A 25429-nucleotide genomic window follows, 5' to 3' on the forward strand; every position below is an offset into this window, starting at 1 on the left:
TCTCTGCCTGCCCGTGTGGTGCTTGCTTCTCTCTGCCTGTCCATGTGGTCTTTGCCTCGCTCTGCCTGTCCATGTGGTCATTGCCTCTCTCTGCCTGTCCATGTGGTCCTTGCTTCTCTCTGTCCATGTGTCCCTTGATTCTCTCTGCTTGTCCATGTGGTCCTTGCTTCTTTCTGCCTGTTTATGTGGTCCTTGCTTCTTTCTACCTGTCCATGTGGTCCTTGCTTCTTTCTACCTGTCCATGTGGTCCTTGCTTCTCTCTGTCTCGGTCCACGTGTTCTTTGCTTCTCTCTGCCTGTCCATGTGGCCCTTGTTTCTTTCTGCCTGTCCATGCGGTCCATGCTTCTCCCTGCCTGTCCATGTGTTCCTTTCTTCTCTCTGTCCATGTGTTCCTTGCTTCTCTCTGCTTTTTCATGTGGTCCTTGCTTCTTTCTGCCTGTCTAAGTGGTCCTTGCTTCTCTCTGTCCATGTGTTCCTTGCCTCTCTCGGTCTTTCCATGTGGTCCTTGCCTCTCTCTGCCTGTCCTTGTGGTCCTTGCTTCTCTCTGCCTGTCCATGTGGTCCTTGCTTCTTTCTGCCTGTCTATGTGTTCCTTGCTTCTCTCTGCTTGTCCATGTGGTCCTTGCTTCTTTCTGCCTGTGCACGTGGTCCTTGCTTTTCTCTGACTGTCCATGTGGTCCTTGCTTCTTTCTGCCTGCCCATGTGGTCCTGGCTTCTCTCTTTCCATGTGTTCTTTGCTTCTCTCTGCCTGTCCATGTGGTCCATGCTTCTCTCTGTCTGTCCATGTGTTCCTTTCTTCTCTTTGTCCATGTGTTCTTTGCTTCTCTCTGCTTGTCCATGTGGTCCTTGCTTCTTTCTGCCTGTCCATGTGGTCCTTGCTTCTCTCTGGCTGTCCATGTCGTCCTTGCTTCTCTCTGCCTGCCCATGTAGTCTTTGCTTCTCTCTGCCTGTCCATGTGGTCCTTGCTCCTCTCTGCCTGTCCATGTGGTCCTTGCTTCTCTCTGCCTGTCTATGTGCCTGTTTTTGTGGTCCTTGCTTCTCTCTGCCTGTCCATGTGGTCCTTGCTTCTCTCTGCCTGTCCATGCGGTCCTTGCCTCTCTCTGCCTGTCCATGTGCTCCTTGCTTCTCTCTGCCTGTCCATGTGGTCCTTGCCTCTCTCTGCCTGTCCATGTGCTCCTTGCTTCTCTCTGCCGGTCCATGTGGTCCTGGCTTCTCTATGCCTGTCCATGTGCTCCTTGCTTCTCTCTGCCTGTCCATGTTGTCTTTGCCTCTCTCTGCCTGTCCATGTGGTTGTTGCTTCTCTCTGCCTGTCTATGTGGTCCTTGCTTCTCTCTGCCTGTCCATGGGGTCGTTGCCTTTCTCTGCCTGTCCATGTGGCCCTTGCTTCTCTCTGCCTGTCCATGTGGTCCTGGCTTCTCTCTGCCTGTCCTCCCGTCTCTCTACCTGTCCATATGGTCCTTGTTTCTCACTGTCCAAGTGGTCCCTGCTTCATTTTGCCTTTCCATGTGGTCCTTGCCTCTCTCTGCGTGTCCATGTGGTCTTGGCTTCTCTCTGCCTGTCCATGTGCTACTTGCTTCTCTCTGCCTGTCCATGTGCTACTTGATTCTCTCTGCCTGTCCATGTGGTCCCTGCCTCTCTCTGCCTTTCCATGTGGTCCTTGCTTCTCTCTGCCTGTCCATGTGGTCCTTGCTTCTCTCTGCCTGTCCATGTGGTCCTTGCTTCTCTCTGCCTGTCCATGTGGTCTTTGCTTCTCTCTGCCTGTCCATGTGATCCCTGCTTCTCTCTGCCTGTCCATGTGGTCTTTGCCTCTCTCTGCCTATCCATGTGGTCCTTGCCTCTCTCTGTCTGTCCATATGGTCCTTGTTTCTCACTGTCCATGTGGTCCTTGCCTCTCTCTGTCTGTCCATATGGTCCTTGTTTCTCACTGTCCATGTGGTCCTTGCTTCATTCTGCCTTTCCATGTGGTCCTTGCCTCTCTCTGTCTGTCCATGTGGTCCTTGCTTCTCTCTGCCTGTCCATGTGCTAAAGAGCCATACTCACTATCCCTCTGATAAGATAGACACTCTGTCTCCATCTTTGTGCCACAAGCTCCTCCCGCTGCATTTTTATTGTATGCCTCAAGCTGTATTTTGTAATACAACAGACATTGAATTATTTTGTTTTACTACACATACTTACGACAAGGTTGATACATTTTCTGTGATTAAGTGAAGAGCATTATATTAATGTGAGCAGGATCTATTTTCTTTTCAACATGTTTTATATTAATGTTAGCACATGTAATATCACGTTTAACAAATCATATTAATTGTCAAGCGTGTCATCATCATTTCAATGTCATCATCATTTCAATATATGTCACAGCTGAAAACAGTAATATTCATTATATACATGTTACAATTCTCTTACATTCATTTAACGTCATTCATTTCAATGTATGTCATGTTCATTTTAACACTTGTCATATTGATTTCCTCTAATTTCATTTTCACTTAAGTGCATCATATTCATTTTAAAATACCTTTTATATTTTCAACCTGTCTCATTTTCATTCACATGTGCGCTATATTCATTTTAAGGTGAGTCATGTTCATTTTAATGGGTAATTGCTATTTTAGGTGTCATTTTTTCAATGTGTATTATTTTAATTACAAAATATAAAATATTAATTTCAGTTTCTGTCACATTCATTTCAATAACGGTTATATTAATTTCAGTGAATCATATTCTTTTCATAGTGTCATATTCCTCTTGGCATGTGTCAGGCATTTCAGAGAATGTCATATTCTTCTTTAGTGGACGTCAATTTCATTTCAGTGCCAACTATCTTATTTTTTGTATAGACTATGTTTATATCAGTATGCTTGCTATGCATTATAATAATGTTTTATCCATTCCGCAGACGTTTTACTCATATCTTTCACTATCTAGAATATTCATTCTGCTGTGCATCCTATCTGCTGTGCAACGTTACATAGATTATGTCAGGTATTATATTTATTTTGAGACATATTAATTCTGGTGTGTGTTATATTATTCATGTTGTTGTGGACAATATATTAAGTGGCATATTTGCTGTTTTTTAATAGTAATTTTGACACAAATGGCTTCCCATACATTCTGTGTATTTTGAATCATTCAAGTCTAATCTATGTGTTAGTACCAGAGATAAACTTTGCTCCAATTAACATTATTACACTACCCACAACATAAAAGCCCAAAGGCAAACTGCAGAACATACTGTTGCCACCATTTCCATTAGAAGGTGGCTCAGATATTTCCCAGTCCATTGACTTCAACACAGCTTTCTTCCACCGTGCATAGCGAAATTCACTTTCTTCTGGGTTGATCTGTGGTTCAAATCGTTCACAGGTCACAGCAGATAAATTCTCTGGATCAAGGCTCCAGACTCCAACGCCTTCTGCAGCCCCAGCAGCCATAGCAGCTCCCAGTGCCGTTGTTTCTGGCATTGACGGCTTAACAACTGGAATGCACAGAATATCAGCCTGCAACTGCATTAGTATCTTGTTGCTGGTCATTCCACCATCAACTTTCAGCTGACTTAGAGGTATTCCACAGTCCTTGTTCATTGCATCCAAGATCTCTCGCGTCTGGAAGCAGACTGCCTCCAATGCTGCAAACGCTATGTGACTTCTATTCGTGAACTGAGTGAGCCCACAAATGATACCTCTTGCACTGGGCTCCCAATATGGTGCATACAACCCAGAGAATGCTGGGACAAAGTAGCAGCCGTAGGAGGTTCCACCTTCAGAAGCAAGTCTTTCTACTTCCTCGATTGACTTTACAATTCCAAGGTTATCTCTCAACCAACGCACAACAGCACCAGCAATGGCGACAGATCCCTCAAGGGCGTAGAAGGCAGGTTTGTCTCTACCCAGTTTGTAGGCCACCGTTGTGAGAAGACCATGATCAGACAACACAGACTTTTGCCCAGTATTACACAGCAAGAAACAGCCAGTTCCATACGTGTTTTTGGCTTGCCCATCACGGAAACACATTTGTCCCACTAAGGCTGCTGACTGGTCACCCAAGCAACCAGATATGGGTACGCCAGTTAGTTCTCCTGATTTCATGTGTCCATAGATCTCTGAGGAGCTCCTTACTTCTGGAAGCAAATCCTTAGGAATATCAAAAAACTTGCAAAGTTCGCTATCCCATTCCAATGTGTGGATGTTAAACAGCATTGTTCGACTAGCATTGGTCACATCCGTGCAGTGTACACCACCGTTTTTTCCACCCGTTATACTCCAGATAAGCCATGTGTCTATAGTGCCAAACATTGCTCGACCCTCAGCCACAGCTTTTCGGATGTCTTCTACATTGTCCAGGAGCCACCGCAGCTTCACTGCGCTGAAGTAAGTGCTGAGAGGAAGGCCAGTCCTGCATTTGAAAAAGTTTTTATCATTTCCTGGTATTCTTTTCAGGAGCCTCTCAACTGTAGACTGAGTTCTCAGATCCAGCCACACAATTGCATTGTAAAGTGGTTCTCCTGTTGTTTTATCCCACACGACGGTCGTTTCCCTTTGATTGCTCACACCAATTGCTTTAATGTTGCTGATGCCGATACTCAGCTGACCCAGTTTCTCACATGTCTTTTCTAAACATTCATAGACAGATTGCAAAATTTCTTTTGCATCCTGTTCAACCCACCCTTCTTTTGGAAATTTCTGCTTTATTTCCACCTGGTGATGGCTCAGTAGTTCGGCTGTTTTTGCATTGAAGACCAAGAATCGAGTGGAGCTTGTGCCCTGGTCGATAGCCCCGACCAGTGGCCCGATGGTGATTCTGTTAGAAGCTGCCATGGATGAAATCCACACCTGCCTGGTGTACCCTTCCCTTTGTTGTCTCAGTGTAGTTTGTACTGCAGTCCCCTCACCCTGTGATTGTGTGATTTGTGGAACTGCTTACCCACTAATCACCATCTTCTGTTGTGTCAACCTTTACACCACACCTGTTCTTACCAGCTCCCCCTTAACACACAATCACACTAAATTTATAACCAAGGATGTCTTAATATGCAATACAGAATCCTGTTTTTTTTAAAAAATAGGATGTCTCTTTCCTCTGAAGACACCTGTCTTAGAGTTTGAATCTGGGCATCAGTTCCTATGTTACTTTGGTGTCACTCAAGGAACCTTTTATTCCCAGATTACTCGTGCATGTTTTGTATTCCGGATCCTCTACATCTGAGGTTCAGACATGTATTAGTGGTACTTTTCAATCGCAGGTGGTTTTTACTTCTTCATCACAAAGAAGCTTCTTCAATGTGGTCTAGACTATTTCACTTAGTTCCAGGGCAGCATGTTCATGGTGTTAATTCTGGTGACAAATTTCCTTCTTACACGTTTGTGCATGCTTCCACCACCTGGAGATTTAAAAATAGAATATTACCATTCCAGATCTAAGATAATACATAGAAAAAAAATTACATCTGGGTGAATGGTGAATTTTCTGTATTTTAACAGTGATCATGTGGTCAAAAACTTAGGGGCATATTACCAAGGGCCATTATCGCCGCTTTAGCTGGACTTTTTCCCGCTAAAGCGGCGATAATTTTATCGCCCTATTACCAAGCTGTCGCTAACACCAGTTAGCGACAGCTTGTAGGCGAGAGTGGGCATTTTGGGGCCCGCTTTGCATGTCAGCGATAATTATCGCTAATGACATGCAAAGTGGGCGTGCCAAAATGTCAGCGACTGGAAACAGTCGCTGTAATCGCTATCGCCTATGATCAACACATCCAAAAGCTAACGCCTGCCCTGACCAGTTCTTAGCCATGTTGTCCAATGAGAGGTGGATAACATGGCTAAGAGCATTGTCACGGTAATGCCTGAATATTGCTGTATTGACAGCGATATTCACGCATTTCGCCTGTGTTTTATCGCTTCTGAGATAAACCTTGCTAATAGCAAGGTATCTCAGCGATAAAAACAGGTGAAGGGCGGCGATAGAAATATTCCCGATAAGCCAACTTAGCGATAATTATCACTAGTTGTTGGTAATATGCCCCTTAGTGTGGCAATTCCAATGCTCCACCAGGTTTTTAAAGGCTCCAAACTGTAAATTTATGGTTGAGGGTTGATGAGGCGGCCTAAGTGAATGGCATGCTGGCCGGAGTATTGAATTGGAAGTTATACTTTAATCTTTATTTCATTAGTGAAAATATTCCTCAAAGGAACATTACACTTTACAAATCAATAAAATGCCATCAGTTCATTAAATATTATAAAAATAAAACCATGCTCATTAAAACAGCAATGATCTACGATATGCAGAGAATTAAAAAAGCTACCCACTGCACAGCATACTCATGAGTTCTTCAATCTTCGTTAGAAATAATGTGCTTGTTTGCATTTAATAAATGTACATTCTTCAAGAATATGCATTAGAAAATGACACATAAAAGGTTAATTAAGTTTTTTTTTTTAAATACAAGATGCAACAAGGTTTGAGTAGAAGATTAATTGCATGGAAAAACTAGTGCAGAGGCTAAAATATATTGCTCCAAGGGAAAATCGAGGAGGCAGAGGATTGTCCCTAAATGGGATCTTGTTAAAGTAGTTCTTTCCCATGGGTTTAAAAACCCGGTCAGATATGGGTCCATTTCCCCTGTAGTCTCGATTATACAATAATCCCATATGGAATATTTTTGGAATTTCGCACCCTCTCTGATGGAGTTCATGTGCTCCCTAAAAAGTTCTTTAACCCAGGTGATCTCCCCGTTAGTAATCATATTTGGGCTGGTAAATAACTCAAGTCTTCCAAGGATCTTAGCAATATGCTTTATAGTATGGCCAAAGTCGCATGCAAGTCAGTCCTGTGTAATCTTTTGATTTGAAGCGGTTTGAGGATTTGACCAGACAGACAACCAGATTGGCATTGGAGCCAGTTTTATGAGAGCTTCTACATACCACAGCCCCACTTCCTCGTGCAGGAAGTAGCTGGGGGTGCTTGCGGTAACCCCAATAGACTTCTACAGAGCGGTTCTTTTCCCCTTGCATGTTACTTATAGCAAGTCAACCCAACAACCCTGCCAGGTAAGTTAATATGGGTTGACACCTCAGTTTATACATTTCTGTAAGGGCTTGATGGGTTTATTACCTATATTGTGGACAAAGTTGAAAAGAGTAGTAACGGATTGGACAAACGTTTGTTGCCTACTAGACAGGTTTGACTATGGCTAAGTCTGAAAAAAGGCTAGCCCTCTCTGCCCTATTACCCTTGATATTAAAACTTGTGATTTTCAACTTTTTTTGGCAATTGGCCGTATAAATTATTGTTTTCTAGATAGGTTTCAAGGTCAAGATATTCCATGAACTCTATAAATCTGTCACTTTGGATTTTAGTCTGCTGGAAGTCCACGACATTAACACCGCGTCATCAGCGTACACAAGAGTCGGTATAAAGGTACATTTTACTTTTGGCAGGTCTTGTCCAGGTGCAATTAGAAAGGCATAAAAGTTGTTCATGTACAGCAGGTACAGGATGGGTGCCCTGACACAGCCGTGTCTTACCCGTCGATTCTGGGATAACAACTGTGTACATTCACCCCTTCTCCAAGTTGCCCAGAAGCTGAAACCACTTTGTGAAGAGTATGAAGGAACTTGACTTTAGCAAGTCCATACTCATAGCAGTGAGCAGGCCCCAATGTTTTGACCTGTTCGCTCAATCGAAGGCAGAGCTTAAATCCATGAACAATAGATACAGGGGGCCTCCTTTCACAGCAGTATATTTGCTAATTAGCATATGCAGATTAAAGCATTTTTCACCTTGTTCAAAGCCCTTCTCTCAACCTGTATTGTACCTCAGACAAGACACTTGCATCTGCACACCAAGGCGGAATTCTGACAAGGCCAATACGGAAAAGCACTTCAACCATGGAATCGAGTGAAGAAATGGATCTGCAACAGTGTAGCAAATGCCTGGTGAAGTTTTACAATATGGGTACTATTGCAGTGTGTCATGAAGAGGCTAGATTTAACCGACAAGATGAATTTAAAGCTGGCATGATTTGCTGGTGGGGGGCTGGGGTCACGTGGGGGAGGTTTACTTTAAAATTAAATAATAAAAAAGTTAACGTATCTTCACCAGCCCGGTCTGGTCCCGCATCGTCTCTGCTCCTCACAGGAAGCAGGCAGCCTCCCTCCACTCCCCTAAGCCACTCACAATGCTGCAATGGCAGAGTTGTGATTGGTTGGGACCCCGACCTCACAGGCGTCTATGGGGAGGCCATTTTCTTCATGTAGGCTTCATGCAGCCTACAGAAGAAAAGGGAGAGTGCATGTGACTGGACACCTGGGGCCTGGGGCCGACCAAACAATCAGCGCTCTCAGAGTGGGCAAGCCACTCATCCCCTGCCATAGAGCAGGACCACCCGCCCGCCCCCAACCAAACCCTTCTGCTTTCTCGCTGTGCGTGAAGCACAAACATAAAATGGTATTTATAAAATATGGAGGAGCCGCCCCTGTTAAAGCATTTGGCCCTGCGTGATAGCGGTAGCAACCACCCTCTTGAAGCTCAAACCTGATAGCCAACGGCTAGTGAATCTGAGCTCCTGAGGTGAATCAAAAGTGTATATTGCACTGTAATGTGCAATATCATTCTATAAGAGCAATGCAATATCATTTTATAAGGGCAAAGCGATATCACTCTATGAGGGCAAAACGATATCATTCAGGTCTAAACTTACACTTCATGTTTAAACTTACACATCATGTTTAAACTTAGACTTCAGGCCTAAACTTACACTTCAAACCTAAATTTAGGTTTCAGGTCTAAACTTACACTTCATGTCTAAACTTACACTTCATGTCTAAACTTAGACCTCAGGTCTAAACTTACACTTCATGTCTAAACTTAGACTTCAGGTCTAAACATAGACCTCAGGTCTACACTTACACTTGAAGTCTAAACATAGACCTCAGGTCTGAACTTACACTTCATGTCTAAACTTACACTTCATGTCTAAACTTAGACCTCAGGTCTAAACTTACACTTCATGTCTAAACTTAGACTTCAGGTCTAAACATAGACCTCAGGTCTACACTTACACTTCATGTCTAAACTTTCAGACTTCAGGTCCAAATTTACCTTTGTGAATCAGGCTCTAAGTTTAGACTTTAGATCTAAACTTAGACCTTAGGTCTAAGCTTACCTTTGTGAATCGGGCCCTTAGCGGGCATGTTTTTTGTTTTGGTGCTTGTTATCATTAAAAAACATTAGCAATGCAAATCGGCCCGCCCATGGTACCAATAACAAGACCCATTGTCTTTACCAATGCTTGTTCTGTTTAATGATTATGGCTGTGGCTTATCTTCTTGAATGGAAAGGATGTGAGAATGGATCATTTAGCAATAACTTTATCTCTGACCTTTTCACTTCTCATGGCCATATTTTTCATCAATAATAATTAACCCACAATGATCCTGCTTCCAGTGCAGCTGTTAGCAAGAAATCCCTTTGAACATGATCATCCCTGGATCAAAGCTCTGTGTTAGAGTGGCTTATACTCCTTATCTCTACACTTCAGTAGATCTTAGATTTTTCTATGTTTGTAAATGTGTTGTTTCTGAGATTGTCATTTATACCTCCAGCGCCTCCTCCTTTGGGTTAGAGAGCAAGGCCTTGGAGGGCGAGATGTTTGCGAATACCCCTGCGCTGGTTCCAGGGCTAGCAGTGGTTTGATGTGGCTAATTGATGGATTCTGCATCTCTGGGCACTTTGATTCCACTAGATTTTTCAGATGTGTCCGGTGATCAGCAGCTCTACTTCCCCCCCTCCGTCCGTCAGTCCTGCTGTCTTCATCTTTTGATGTTTTGTCATTAGATCTGGTGATCACCTCCTCGGTGATGATTCTCTCTGCCTCTATCAGTCTTCTGAGTATCACCCAATCTGGTCCCAGTTGTTATTCCTCTTGTTTTCTGGTACGCAAACCCCTTCGGAGAGGAGGTTCTTCGTTGGTGCTGCCAGGGAATTCTTTTGTCTTGATGTCTGTGCCGGAGAGATATCCAGACCGAAGCCTGGCTGTGGACCTGAATCGATGCAACTGTTGGCTCAGATAATTGTTATGTTGTTATATTATGTTATTTTATGTAATGTTATGTTATGCAGATGTGTTGAGCGCACTGTCACCGGGGAGGGTGTCCTGGTGCTGAGCAGGTGTGAGTCTAGCCAAACCTAAGACCCAGTGGGACTATTCGAAAAGCCAGGTCTTCAGCTTCTTGCAGGATTCAGGAAGTGAGGGGGAGGCTCTGATGTGTAGCGGTGGTCCGTTCCATGCTTTAGGAGCGATGTAGGAGACGGCTTGGCTGCCGGATCTGGTTTTCTGTATGCGTGGGGTGGGTTCAAGTCAGAGCCCGGACGAGCGGAGGAGTCTGGAAGGTTTGTGAAAGCAGATGTGATTTTTTAGGTCTGCCGGGCCAGTGTCATGTAGCGCCTTGGAAGCATGGGCGAGGAGCTTGAATTGTGCTCGGGTGTGCATTGGGAGCCAGCGGAGCGCCTTCAGGTGAGGTGTGATGTGAGTGTGGCGCGGGAGGTTGAGAATGGTTTTGGCTGCCACAGTCTGAATGTTCTGCAGACTACTGCTGAGTTCATTAAAAAGACATCCATCTAGCTTGCCAAAGAATCCTTGGTTTAGCTGCAGTAGAAAGATAATCCTGAGTTTAATCTGGATACTTCCCTCTTCTTGTCGTCGTTCCTCTTGCACCCACACAGCTTCAGGCACAGAATGCTTCATTCACTCTTCACTCCAAGGCAGGTGTGAGGTTGTTGGATGAATGACTGAGAGGCAGACATGAAGGGGTGCCAGGACGTTCTGAGGCTTTTAAATCCTGTACCCCACTATCCTGATCTGTGGGGATTATCTAACTAGTGGAGTTTGACTGGCAAGAGAATGCCTCAACATACCTTCCTTTCCAGAAACACCCATTTCATTAACACCACAGTTTCCAGGTGTTTGTATGTAAGCCTTCCTAGAAACCTTTTGGGGGGTAAAGCTGCTGTCTGTGCTGTTTCAGTGTCCGGGAGTTTCTTCCTCCCATAGGATGCTTTTAACTCAACAGGATTCCATGTCACAGGGGCTCTGCCTGTACAGTGGTTCCATACTGTCTCTTTGAGATGTTGTCAAAGGGCCTGTCCCTCGGGGTGCAGGTTGGAGGTGCAATGGGGGAGGTGCTTCTGTTTCTTTAACACCATCTTAGTTTTTAGGTCTCGCGACCTATCGATGCGCGCAAGCGCATCGAGCGGAGCGAGAATTCAAGTGCTCGAAATCCTCATCAAACTAAGGGCTTCTTGCGCTGCGGTTTTCATTAAGTTCACGTGAATCACGTGATCAAACAAGCGCGCGCATTCACGGCCGCACAGCACATCAAAGGGCTTCGCCCAGCGTGCGCTCTGCGGCTTCTCCTCCCCTAACTAATTAATCATGGCTGGCCGGCTGGCCGTACTTTCAGTTTCCCGGCCGCTCTGCATTATCAGGTACGTGTTGGTGACGCATTATTTCACTTTGTCTCCGTGTGCCGCTCATCTTCTCTGCCATGTGTTGCTGTCTCCTTCGTGTACTTCTTCCTGTGTTGCTGTCTCCCTCGTGCTTTTCCCCCACCACTCGTGTTGCTCTCTCCCTTGTTTACCACTTTATCACTATAGATCATTAAAATCATTTGGCGCTTGAAATATTTTGCTTCCCCTGATTTCTTCTTTGGTGCCGATTTCCCACAAGGGCGCCGTTAACGTGTTGGTGACGCATTATTTCACTTTGTCTCCGTGCGCCGCTCATCTTCTCTGCCATGTGTTGCTGTCTCCTTCGTGTACTTCTTCCTGTGTTGCTGTCTCCCTCGTGCTTTTCCCCCACCACTCGTGTTGCTCGTGCTGCAAAACTAAATACTTATAAGGTCCCACAAGCGAGACCTATTGGCTATGCCAATGCTTGTTTGCATTTGTGACTGCTTTGACACATTTCACCCACCTCTGCCGCTAATGAACTGCTGTAGTGACCTTATTCAGAGAGCAAAAGGGATTGGGAAGGAGTTTAAGCAAGACGAGAAAGAAGGGTCACATGGGAGTAGTAAAACTTGAGTGTGTGAAGGCAGAGGTAGGATGTGTGTACCTATGTATGTATCTATCTATCTATGTATGTATTAATCTATGTATGTATATGTGAATGTATGTATCTATGTATGTATGTATGTACGAATCTATGTATGTATCTATGTATGTACATATCTATGTATGTATCTGTGTATGTATCTGTGTATGTATCTGTGTATGTATCTGTGTATGTATCTATGTATGTATCTATGTATGTATCTATGTATGTATCTATGTATGAATATATATGTATGTATTTATGTATCTATGTTTGTATCTATGTATGAATATATATGTATCTATGTATGTATTTATGTATCTATGTATGTATATATGTATCTATGTATGTATCTATGTGTGTATCTATGTATGTATGTATCTATGTGTGTATGTATGTATGTATGTATGTATGTACGTACGTATATATGTATACATAACAGTATCATGGTGGCCAGAGAGGCCCTCCAATCATGCAACGGCTAGCGAGATGCACTCAAAAATGAGGCGTGAAGGGTCGCACCTCACAAACACGGGCCTAGCTAGCAAAGCTCCCACTGAGGATAGCAACAGCAGTACAAGCGGTGAGTCCACTGTGTGCAGTGTTAGGGTTAAAAGAAAGCGGTGTCATGTACTGTACACTTTATGTACTGACTGGACGAGTAGGGCGTGCAGCGCTGGCACGGCCCACCATGGGGGACCTGTTGGGTCACTAAATCAAGGAAAGTGCAGTGAAGGGGACATGTGAAGGTTGACCTGCTCTTGTGGCACTGAGCCAGGTGGGGGCAGGTGGGGTCAGGTGGGGCCAGGTGGGGCCAGGTGGGCAGGTGGGCAGGTGGGGCCAGGTGGGCAGGTGGGGCCAGGTGGGGTCAGGTGGGGTCAGGTGGGGCAGGTGGGGTCAGGTGGGGTCAGGTGGGGCCAGGTGGGGCCAGGTGGGGCCAGGTGGGGCCAGGTGGGGTCAGGTGGGGTCAGGTGGGGCCAGGTGGGGCCAGGTGGGGCCAGGTGGGGCCAGGTGGGGTCAGGTGGGGTCAGGTGGGGTCAGGTGGGGTCAGGTGGGGCCAGGTGGGGCCAGGTGGGGTCAGGTGGGGCCAGGTGGGGTCAGGTGGGGTCAGGTGGGGTCAGGTGGGGTCAGGTGGGATCAGGTGGGGTCAGGTGGGGTCAGGTGGGGTCAGGTTGGGTCAGGTTGGGTCAGGTTGGGTCAGGTGGGGCCAGTTAGGTATAAAGAGTCAATTCATCAGCTTGCACCACATCAAGTCTGTTTGAGGAAACAGTCCAAGTTGAGGTGCTCTCTGTTGATACTTACCCTTCAGAATTATGTGTCAGGGGCATGAGAGCTCTTGTCCTTGTCTCCGGATCCTGATAGCCGCTCTGCGTCCCTTGGCTCGTGTGGGTTTTTATTTTCACAATCTCTGGTTACGACTCTTTCAGGTCAAAACCTGTTCCAGGTTTGCACCACTTGCTCTTCCAAATTCATGAGACTAAAAGAAATAAGAAAACACAAGTTTAGACTTTAGATAAATGAAAACACAGAGGAACCTCACTAGAGAGGGACAAAACCAAAGCAGGCAACCGAATGCAAAGTCCAAGTACTGTTTGCTAAAGTGGATTTTTCACTTGACTTGACCAATGGGTCAAAAAGAATAACACGGTATTAAAGCCAACAGTGGCCACAAGGTGTGGTACTTCAAAAGCCATGAAACTGTAGCTATGGCGCATCAGTAGTCCATGACTACAGTGGTGCAACCAACGAGAATTGATTTGCAGTATCTCCTGACACTGTCTAGTTTTGGATTGTAAAGTCACTAACTTTCCCCTTTGGAACCACAGGTCAACTCACTTCTGTACCTGTTATGATTCATTCATACATCCATTTACAAGACCGCATGCATCGATATTATTGAAATTGATATTAAAAACACAGATATTCTTGAAAACAACATTTCTTACCTAAGAATCAATATTCTTGTCAACAATATTTCTGCATCGCGATATTTAAGTGTCACAATATTAAAAACTCAACATTTGTGTATCTTTATATTTATAATTTGATATTTTGTCCAAATACCAGTGGTGGCTACTACTCCAATGATGCCGTCACTCTTCGGAGTGGCTTTGTTCACCCCACCGGTGCTGCCTAGGTAGATTGGAACATTATCTAGGAGTCAGAAGAAAATGCCACACACAATATTTCATTTACCCCTTTACATGCTGTAGAAGTGTTTTTATGTGCAATTTTGGATGACAAAATTATTTTGGCTACAAAGGATTTTTTTAGATGAATTCTAGTAGTAATTGATTAATTAATATTGGTGTGACTGAAACAATATTTCTAACTTATATAGAAGTGTGTTTATTAATGTGTTTTAGTTGTGCCACATTTTCCTATTTAGGCACCACTTTAGTCAAATGGGTGTTGTTTCTGATGTACTGTGAATACAGCGCCTTCCCCCCTCAATCGTGCCCCCTCCCCCCCATGGCCTTCCCTCCTCCTGGTTTCCTCAGACTTTGCAGAGCACCCAGGACACTGCCACACAATTGGCAACTTTCCTAGAGCTGCTGTGCCTTGGAGGAAAAGTTCCTCGGTGTATTGTGATGTAACTCATTCTGATGGTGGGGCTCTTCCAGCTGTAGCTCCCTGAAGCTTCCTGGCGCTGCCTGCTGAAAAGCTCATTGTTTAGTGAATGAAACATAATGCGTAGTAGGAGCTCGTAGAGGGGTCAGAGGTATTTCACTTCATTTTATGACGTGTTTATTTCTAATTGGTTAATGTTGTGCTATTTGTGATCATGCCATGCTGAATGTTCTTCTCATTAGCCATGTGCGAATGTGTCTAAGAACCCTTGGATTTGAGGGATTGTAGTGACTCTTTACGTTTTGCTTCTGGGGTTCTGGGCCAGATTTACTAGTTTCTCGCGCAGTGCAGCAGCTGCCAATGCTGTGCTGCTTGAGGAAAGAGAGCAGACGAGCGCCATATTTACAGAAATAAGGCACTCTCCTCCCCTCTCCCTAACACCAGCACAGAAATGTGTGGATGTGCGCCCCAGTCACACCTTTGCACCACAGTGCTAGGGTGTCTCTCTTAGTCTAGCACAGGATATCCTTCCAGTACAAAATACTGGGTTTAGAATAACTTTAAACCTTTTCCCACTTTGTATGTTGCTGTACAGTGCAGCACACATGCAAAGTCAGAAAATAAAGGGGAAATAAAAGCATTTTTTCTTCCATTTTTTGTTTGGATATATTTTATTGGTTTTTCGGCATTTATAATCAGTACATAAGTATGCGGTGAGCAAAAGAAAATAACACACTTATTTTACATGGTAACATAGCAACAATATAGTATGATGATAGCACATAACTAAATAATCATTATGCATCACAATCCGTTCAGTAGAATAGGCGGAACAATATGGTTAGTGATTGGGGCCGCAATGAGTGTGATGTCGCTCTGTACCGATACCAATATGGTCTGGGGTTTTGAGAGATGAGATTTGGTGGGAGGCGGCATGTTCTAGCAGTTATGCGCCTTCCCCGTGTCCCTCCCGACAGTCAGTGTGTGGTGTGTCACCCAATGTATTGTGGTCTCAGGGGTACTGAGTGCCAGATGGTTATCGTCAACCAATGCAATATATACAGCTTTAAAACAGACGTGTCGAAGGGTAAACTACCATGACGTCTTATCGAAACCATTAGGGGAGATACGAAATGGGACAAAACAGGGAGAAGAAAAAACTTCTCCAACATTATGAAATGATGAGGGGGGAGATCAAAAATAAAATTAATGGTATGAGGAGAATAGGATGAGGTGAAAGGTCTGGTGTGTCATGAAGAGAGTCAATGTGTGGCCGTGGAGGTAAGTGTCCGAGTCGGTGAGTAAGGTAATGGGCGATAGGTGCCCTGTGGGGCGTGGGTTCCGTCCAAGGGAGGGGGGAGGGGAAGAGTGGCCCAGCGATGTCTGGCAGGCACCAGGGCGCCGGCGCTGGGAGCATGTGGGTTTTGGGCGGTTTCTGCACCGTGGCTCCGCAACATTGCCTCTCTACATAGGCATATGTTGCTTCTAGCACGTCATCTAAAGAGAGGTGGTATCAAAGTGGGCATGGGGCTTTCCATCACGTCCGTCAGTCAGGGCCGGCTCAGAAAGGGCCACAGCTAGGTGATTCCCTGGTCCAAACTCGACTGTTGGAAAGATTTCAGGGTATCATCCCAGAGTTGCGCAATGGGGAACTTCCTCAGGCCCGCCGTCTCCTCCCGGTGTAATGTGGCGCTTTCTGCTCTCGCCCAATTAACAAAGGAAGCGTACCAGTATTTAGCATGTGGGGGTTCGCTCTTTTTCCAGTGCTTGGTAGGCAGGCGCTTGGCCGTGATGAGTCCCAAGTCCCAGAACCTAGCTGGCACCTTGTTCAGTTTAGTCCTCTTGTATAACCCCAGGATGCAGGCCTCCCATGTGTGCGGCAGGTCGTCGCCAGCGCTCAGTGTCAGTAGGGTCGTTACCGTGTTCCAGTATGTTTGGATAGTGGGGCACGCCCAGGGCATGTGTAAGAGGTCCGCTCCAACCAGGGAGCATCTGGGACACCCAGCAGTAGTGATCAAGAAGTATTTGTTGATCTTATCTGGCGATAGGTATGCGTGATGCAAGATATAAAATTGTATAATTTTGAAGCCGGAGTTGCGTGGTATATTAACAGGGAAAGCATTTTCTCTTTCATAGCGCCTATCTGAAATGGGTGCTATTTTCTGATGCTACTCTATGTCTACTATTTTAAGTAAATAGGGCTCAGCATCAGAAACCTTGGGTGGCTGCATGGGAACGCCTATGCACCAACCATGGTACGCCCCTTTGGCACGAACAGGTACATGCATCAACCATTTTTGTGAGCGCAAACGGAGCGATTCGCAAAAATTCATGGTAATTTGCAAAAACTTTGAAAAATGCACTTTAGTTGTAGGTTACACACGCACATGTCCTTTGGACATGTGTGTGCACAGCATTTGTGCACAGATCAATTTCAGGGGTGCAACAGGGTGTCATTTTGACACCCTTTAAATTGCATGAGCAATTTGAGAGTACCTCCTGGTACTCGCAAATTGCGCATGCACTCTCCCATTCATTCCCATGGGCCTAGAGGCCCATAGGAATGAATAGGAAGGCATTCCTTAATTGCGACTCGCAATTTGCGAGTCACAATTAAGGAATATTTCGGAATCGCTATTTGTATAGCGATTCCTAAATGCATAGGCTTTTGCGATTCCTTAATTGCGATTCCTTAATAATCGCAATTAAGGAATCACAAAAGCCTACATTGGTGCATGTGCCAGTATATAATGTGAAAGATCAGCACATAGTGCTGCTTGGCATTACTTTCAAGTGATTTTCCAGCCTATAACAGGTTTTATGCTGGAAAGTAAATAGGTGAAAAAAGATTTTGCATCATTTTGAGTTACTTTGGTGACGCAAGCACAGTGTTTATTCTTAGTAAATAGACCCCTCTGTCCGTTTGTTAAGAGATGTCCTTTGCTGCTAGACAAGATGTCAGTGTTCCTTCTGAACCTGACAGGGATTTCCCTTTAGCCATTTGGGACTCTAGTCGATGTTCCTTAGTCATTCTTCGATGACTTTCAATGTATTGATGAATTTGAAATGATTATGATTTCTGACTATATACTTTGCATTTATATTTTTATCAGTAGCTGCTCCTGCACTATGGCGAAGGGGCGTCGACTCCCCCCCCCCCCCTACGCCAGCAGGATTAAACATGAAAAATAAAACGATAGTAAACTGGGTTTATTATCGTTTTATTTTTTTTCTAGCAGCCGAGTTTTAGTGGCGGCCTGGTGGGCCAAGTGGGGGGCAGGCACATGAGGAAGTGTTTCACGCTGGGATCAGTGCGCATGATGGTTTGGCCGGCCGTCTCAGGCCGGTCAAACCGTCATGCGCACTGAACCCGTCTCTAACCCAAGCTGCGTTGCCGGGCTAGAGAAAGCAGGCACAGGCTCTCAGTCTAATTAAGAGCACAAATTCACAGGGCCCAGACCAATCCTGACGCTGTTTTCATGCTGGTTCCACCAGCATGAGAGCAGTGTCAGGATTGGCCAGTGGAGCCTAAAAGCGCGCGATGTGGTGATCTTGTGATGCGGTAGGTACATTTTTGGGGGGGGGGGGTTTATTTATGTCATCCCACCTGCCTCTACCCCACCCTTTGCCCCACCACTCTTCAGAGATACTGGCCACTTCTGGTGTTTATGACATTTACCGATTACTCTAAACCGCTTAGTAATGAGATTCTATGATAAAAGTCTTTTACTTTTCCTTGGCCTGTAACTCATTGATAGAGTGGTCCCAGTTATTTACCATTTCCAAATGTTTTTCTTACGAGATTTATGGTAGGAACAGAGATGTCTTTTTAGGGTCGATTAAGGGCGCTGCAGCAGAACTTCTGAGAAAAAATCTGTTTCATAACCAGGGCGAAAGAGAGTATTGGGGCTCTGCTCCCACTGTACCATGCATTACACACCATTGAAGTATTTTGATTTTTGTAATAGTTCAATCATCTTTACTTTGTCTTGGGCAGTTGGGTTAAAACATCATATTTTAGTTGTATTCTCAATCAGTAAATAACCATTTTCCAATTTCCTCAGCCATTCATTCAGCTTTTGTCCCACCAGATCTAAACTAGACGTGAAAACAAGCATTCAAATGTGCCTTTTTTTGAAGAATAGATTGAACCACATACAGTACAGCTGGAAAACAAACCGAAGTTTAAAAAAATTGCTTTTAACTCGGTGCATGAAATGCAAATATAAATGATGTCACATACTTTCCCTCTTTGTCGTTCCCCCAGTAACGGCATCTCGCACCCCATGGCAGGTGCTTGTGATGTTGTGCACAGTCTAGTAGTTGGGATGGGAGGAGCTTCGGGGTTGGGGGAAGAGGAGGAGCGATAACAGGAAAGGGCAGATAGAGTAGGGACAGGGACCTGAGAAGAAGCAGATAATAAAGCTCTTCCAAATATATATAATTGTCTGTCGTTATTGCTGTCACGACATGACAACTGGCGACGAGGGTGGGATCCAGGTGACCTGCCATTCCTGCTGAAAAGCAAGAGCGAGAACTGCCCTGTCCCGGGCACCAGCGAGACGTGGTCGCTGTCGCGCCGTCTGTGCCCCGAAGCCGCCGCCGCCTACAGTCAAGGCCAGCGGTGGATGATTCGCTCCACGACCAGGAGATCGTGTAGAGCCCCTCCGGAGCAGCGTAATAGAAGCGCTGCCTCTCCGGTGTCAGACGCGGTCCTTCGCGCCAAAAATAAATAAAAGAAATAAAGAAGGAACTGGGAGCCCACCCCAGCCCTCCTGAAGTGCCCTGCAAGAGTGGGGAGCACACGGTGAAGTGAGCGAAGCCTGCGTGGGCGCCAGAAGGAAAGCGCTGATTTTGCCGCCATCGGGTCTCACCCCCAATGCGTGAGAAACGGCACGCGGCGGAAAGAAGAAGCCGGAGCTCGTCCCTGGCCTACCTGAGGGTGAAAGTGGCCTGGAAGTTGGAGCTGGGGCTGTGCACGTCCTGCTGTCCGGAGGAGAGATACTCGGTGAGTGTCCAGTGAGACCGAGTGATCCAGAAAATGAATGAAACCTCGTGGGTGATGAGAACTCCTGTGCGGTGGCCATCTTAGAGTCAGGCGGTTGGGAAGGACACCCCTATGAAGTACATGGGCGGCCATTTTGCAGTCAGGCATCCCCAGCGTGAGGCAAAAAAAACAAGCATTGAAAAGGCAAAAACAAGCATTGAAAAGGCAAGAACAAGCATTGAAAAAGCAAACAAGCACTGATAGATGCAAAACAAGCACTGGTGAGTGCAAGGACAAAAGTGACAAATGCAGAAACAAGCAGTGAGCAGTGCAAAAGTGAGCGCTCTTCAGAACACAAGTGTGCCGTTAACATTTCAGCCCAGCCATGTCGAATTCACCCACCCGAAACGGAGGTGGTGCAGCAGCGGCTGCGGCTGCCCCTGTCGCGCCCATCGTCTCACATCTACGCCCCCCGGAACCATTGACCCTGGTGGCGGGCGGAAGCATGGGGCCTCGGTGGCAGGAGTGGCTGGAGGATTTTGAAGATTACCTAGAAGGGTCGAAAGTCACAGGAGACAGAGACAAACTAATCCCACTCCGCAATCTTGTCGGCAAAGAGATAGGGAAGGTAATCAAAGAATTACCGATGGATGATAAAGGGACTTATGATAAAGTACGTGATGCACTCAACAGGAAGCTTGTGCACAAAAGAAATGTGGACTACGAGAGGTACGTGTTTCATCAGGCACGTCAAGACAAAGATGAAATGATGAGCACCTTCATCTCACGACTGCGTCGACTGTCGCAGTATTGCAATTTTGACTCCTTTTCAACGGAGGATGCCATACGACTGAGAGTCATTGACGGCTGTCATTCAGAGACCCTCCGCAGGCGACTGCTGAGAAAGAGCCATGATCTCGACGAGATTGAGGAGATGACGAGAGTATTTGACCAGGCAGAAGAGCACGCAAAAACCATGGAGACAGGGCGGGGTGAGAAAAAAAGAGCAAGCATACTGGACTCAAAGCTCTGGCCCTCAGAGAAGATCAAGCGACCATCAGAGAAGGTCTCGTCCAGCATCTAGACACACACGTCGGAGTCATCGACGCCACGAATCAGGAAGGAGAGAAAAGAGATCGAGTTACACCAAGAAGCCAGAACGTCCAAGGAAATGTTATCGATGTGGATACGAGTTCCCGCACACAGACACCTGTCCAGCAATGGGCCAACAGTGCCGGAAATGTGGGCGCATGAACCATTTCAAAGCCATGTGTGGAGTGTACAGCATGGAGAGAAAGAGTGAGAAAACCAGATCTCGAACGGACGAAAGGCGACACCACGCAAAGGCTGTGCAAGACAGGGCGCTGTCGTCTTCCGGCTCGTCACATTCCAGCAGAGAATCTCACAGATCTCAATGGACCAGAAGGTCACCGTCAAGAGCTTCGAGATCGAATTCTCGAGAGACGACGTACACGGATGAATATGTATGCATGGTGGCTGACCCGGATCAACTAAAAAAGTATCCTCCGCTGGATATTGAAGTGGGGACTCATGCCACCAAATTTGTACTTGACAGTGGGGCATCATTAAACTACATGCCCGTGACTGAATACAACAAGATGAGACCGCAGCCCGCGTTGAGTCCCGCACACGTCAGGGTGTTCACCTGGATGGTGAAAAAACCACTTCCCTGTCTGGGCAAGTTTGCAACGACGCTCAAACATGAATCCACAGCAGTACAGGCATATATCCACGTCATTGAGGGACCGGAGGCTGACTGTCTCCTCAGTTTGCCCACGGCGGAGAGACTCAGACTGGTTGAAATACTATACCGAGTACATGACAATCCAGACATTGTCTGGAAGTTTCCCAAGCTCTTCAGTGGACTCGGCAAGATGAAAAAGTGCCTGATTCGCCTACACATAAACGACCAAGTGCGACCTATTGCTCAACACCCATGGCGAGTACCTTTCCACCTTCAGCAGGCAGTGGAGGACGAGATTCAGGAACTGCTTCAAGCGGACATTATCGAAAAAACGGACGGCCCCACACCATGGGTGTCACCAGTTGTAATTGTCCCCAAAAAGGGTACCCCTGAGAAGGTGCGGTTGTGTGTAGACATGAGGCTGCCCAACACAGCCATAGAACGAGAGCGGCTTCCAGGGCCTCACCTGAGCGACATGATAGCGGCATTGAATGGAGCCAGGGTATTCTCAAAGTTAGATCTCAACAAGGGATACCATCAGTTGGAGCTGCACGAAAAATCAAGATACATTACTACATTTGCAACCCATCTGGGCCTATTCCGCTACAAAAGATTGAGCTTTGGAATCTCTTCCGCAGCGGAAATATTTCAAGAGGTGATACGCCAAACCATCAGGCATATCCCGAATTCCCTAAACTACAGTGACGATATACTGGTGTATGGATCAAAGACACAAGAGCACGATATAGCGCTGGATCGAGTGTGCCATGCTCTCCTGGAAGCGAATCTAACGTTGAATAAAGACAAGTGTGAGTTCCATCAGTCAACGCTCAAGTTCTTTGGTCATGTGTTTTCAGGGGCTGGAATGAAGCCTGACCCCGAGAAAGTAACTGCGCTCAACACCACCAAGAGCCCTCAAGATGTCAGCGATGTCAGATCATTCCTGGGCATGGCCAGCTATTGCTCCAGATACATCAAAGACTATGCAGCAATCAGTCACCCCCTTGGTGCTCTTACGAAACAGGGACAACCGTTTGTGTGGAGCCCCCCGTGCGAGCGGGCTTTCCAAGAAATTAAGCAAGCAGTGGAATCAGCTGACAATCTGGCTTATTTCACCACCAAAAGGAAGACGGAGATTACGGTGGATGCCAGTCCAGTAGGTCTGGGTGCCATCTTGGCTCAATATGACAACGACACTGAGCGACGCCACATCGTGGCATACGCCAGCCGCAGCTTCTCCGACACCGAGAAGGCCTATTCTCAGTCTGAGAAGGAGAGCTTAGCGGTCGTGTGGGCATGTGAACATTTCCATGTCTTCATCTTTGGCAAACATTTCACCATGATCACGGATCGCCAGGCCCTTGTCACCATTTTCGGCAATCCCAAAGCCAAGATGCCGCCCCGCATTGAAAGATGGGGTCTGAGATTGCAGGAGTACACATTCACCATCATTCACAAACCCGGGAAAGGTGAGAATCCGGCGGACTACATGTCCAGACACCCCCAGGCATCCCATGAATCACACTCATCGATGGCTGAAGAATACATACACTTTGTGGTAGGTGTAGCCCGACCACCGGCAGTTCCCCTAGAAGCGATCAAGGATGCTATGGCGCAGGACAATATCCTTCAGAAAGTAATGCGCCGACTGCGCACACATCGCTGGAGACATGAGAGTGAGGACGAAATGAGAGACTCACAAATACGTCAGGAAATGCAAGCCTTCCGACATGTCAGTGATGAGCTGTGAACCACCTCAGAGGGGCTCCTGCTGAGGGACCATCGGATTGTCATCCCGAGGCAGCTACGTCAAGGAGTGGTCAACCTTGCGCATGAAGGTAATCGGGGAGTGGTTGCCACCAAGAGAGCATTAAGGGAGAGAGTCTGGTTCCCACAACTGGATCAAATAGTCGAGCTCACCTTGAAAGACTGTCCCCAATGTCAACTGGTGAAGTCAGGAGAGCCTCCAGCTCCTCTTCAAATGACCCCATTGCCTGAAGGGGTATGGCAGGAACTCGCCATGGACTTCTATGGACCCCTCCAATCAGGCCGGTATGTGGTGGCTATCATGGATGAATACTCAAGATTCCCAATAGCTCAATTTGTGTCTTCCACCAATGCTTCCAGCACAATTGCTGTGGTGGACGAAGTATTTGCCGCATGGGGCGTTCCCAAGGAACTCAAAACAGACAATGGTCCTCCTTTCAATAGTCATGAATTCAGTGAATTTGCAAAGTATCTAAACTTTCGACATAGAAAGGTTACACCGTTGTGGCCCCAAGCCAATGGCACCATTGAGAAGTTCATGGCCACCCTGAAAAAGACCTTTCAACAGGCCACATTAGAAAAGAAAGACTTACAAATAGCTCTGAACGAAGTACTAAGAGCGTATCGAACCACTCCGCACGCCACCACAGGAAAATGCCCTGCCACACTCATGCTAGGGCGACCCATCAGGACAAGGATCCCGACGTGGGAAGGAGCGCTGGCACTGGTGTCCCCAACACGCATTCATCAAGAAACAGCCAGGGCTGACCATGCGGAGAAGAGCAGGATGAAAACATATGCAGACGCCAGACGGCGCGCCAAGTCTCCCTCCCTTCAGACCGGAGATTGCGTGGTGGTCAAACAAGAGCAGACCAAGAAAACGGATTGTCGGTTCAAGGACGAACCTCTAATTGTTACTCAGCATAAAGGCACCATGGTTACCGCCGAGTCTGAGCAGAGAAGGATTACCCGAAACGTGTCTCATTTTCAGAAATGCACACCAGGCATGAGAGAAACACTTGAGAGAGACACAGCACAACGAGATGTTGGCGTATCAAGTCAACCAAGTCCGACCCTGAGACTAGACCGGTCACAGAAAAATGCACCGACAGACGTCGGGACACGTCTCAGACCACGAAGAGACATAATCAAGCCAAAGAGATTGATTGAGGAAATGGACTAGAAGCAGTTCAAGTTCTTTTGTTAACAAAGGGGGAGATGTGATGTTGTGCACAGTCTAGTAGTTGGGATGGGAGGAGCTTCGGGGTTGGGGGAAGAGGAGGAGCGATAACAGGAAAGGGCAGATAGAGTAGGGACAGGGACCTGAGAAGAAGCAGATAATAAAGCTCTTCCAAATATATATAATTGTCTGTCGTTATTGCTGTCACGACATGACAGTGCTGACACCCCAGGTTGGGAACCCCTGTCCTAAGAGAAGATTGATCAAGATGTGTGTTGGTGTTTCATTCAGTGACTGACCATGCTGAATAAACAGAGCACCAGCCACAGTCAGTCCTTCGTCTGATATCTGCCACAGTCACTCCCAGCTGCTGCCTACGCCACTCAATGGTCCCGATTCACAAAAGTAATCCGAGACAAAATCCTAACCTTACTCCTCCTAAATGCCTTTTGTGAATACACCGAAAGTCATAAAGTTAGGACTTTGTCTCAGATTATTTTTGTGAATCGGGCCCCCTGTGTCCAAGGGCAGTGCCTGAATATAAGGTAGATCTGCTAATGAAACCCCTGTTGATTCATGCGGATTCATCACCAGGTGTTGCAACTTAATCTGTTTGAAAAGACTTTAAAATCATTTTGGGATAAATGCCAGCAGGATGGCTCAGTGAGCTAACCACGTGTCACTAACAAATGCAGTGATCGACAGGTCGCAAGTTCAATTCCCAGCAAGGCTGAGTCAGTCGTTCAAGGTCGGTAAACTGAGTAGTAATAAAATAGGTAATAGAATCCCCTATCATCTGCTGTGCTTACACAAGGCAGATGTGGAGTTTGGACTGCTATATAAAAGCAAGATATTGTCACAATTCATCAATGGGTCATCGGGTCTGCTTCCTACCATCTGAGGATCCCTCAGTCACAGCACCCTCTTCTTCAATGGGGGGAGGCTTAAACCTCTAGTTGCTGATTAAGTAACAGAACCTTATCTTTGTACAGATACTTATTAATTACTCCTGATTTCTAAAGCTGCGAGTAAACGTTCTTCCTCTATTCTGATTCTAAGGTCCGGGTTTAGTGCGGTGCGATCTGTGCAGTCACACCTGGTGCTGAGCTGGGGGGGA

The 25429-nt window shown here is 46.2% G+C and overlaps 1 protein-coding gene across 2 annotated transcripts in view; it reads right to left on the reverse strand.

Annotated features, from left to right (window-relative positions):
• Window positions 1–2240: 2240 nt before the first annotated feature.
• LOC144770541 (glycerol kinase 3-like) overlaps window positions 2241–25429 on the reverse strand; it is a 175320-nt gene continuing 152131 nt past the window's right edge. For both annotated transcript variants that reach the window (XM_078655264.1, XM_078655184.1), the window contains 2 exons: window positions 13405–13579; window positions 2241–5385 (listed from right to left, as the gene is read on the reverse strand). In XM_078655264.1, coding sequence (XP_078511390.1) covers window positions 3149–4822 — 1674 coding nt within the window. In that variant the 5' untranslated portion in view covers window positions 4823–5385; window positions 13405–13579 and the 3' untranslated portion in view covers window positions 2241–3148. The remainder of the gene's footprint in view (window positions 5386–13404; window positions 13580–25429) is intronic.

This window comes from Lissotriton helveticus, chromosome 1_1 (genome assembly GCF_964261635.1).
Source record: "Lissotriton helveticus chromosome 1_1, aLisHel1.1, whole genome shotgun sequence".
Classification (NCBI taxonomy): Eukaryota; Metazoa; Chordata; class Amphibia; order Caudata; family Salamandridae; genus Lissotriton; species Lissotriton helveticus.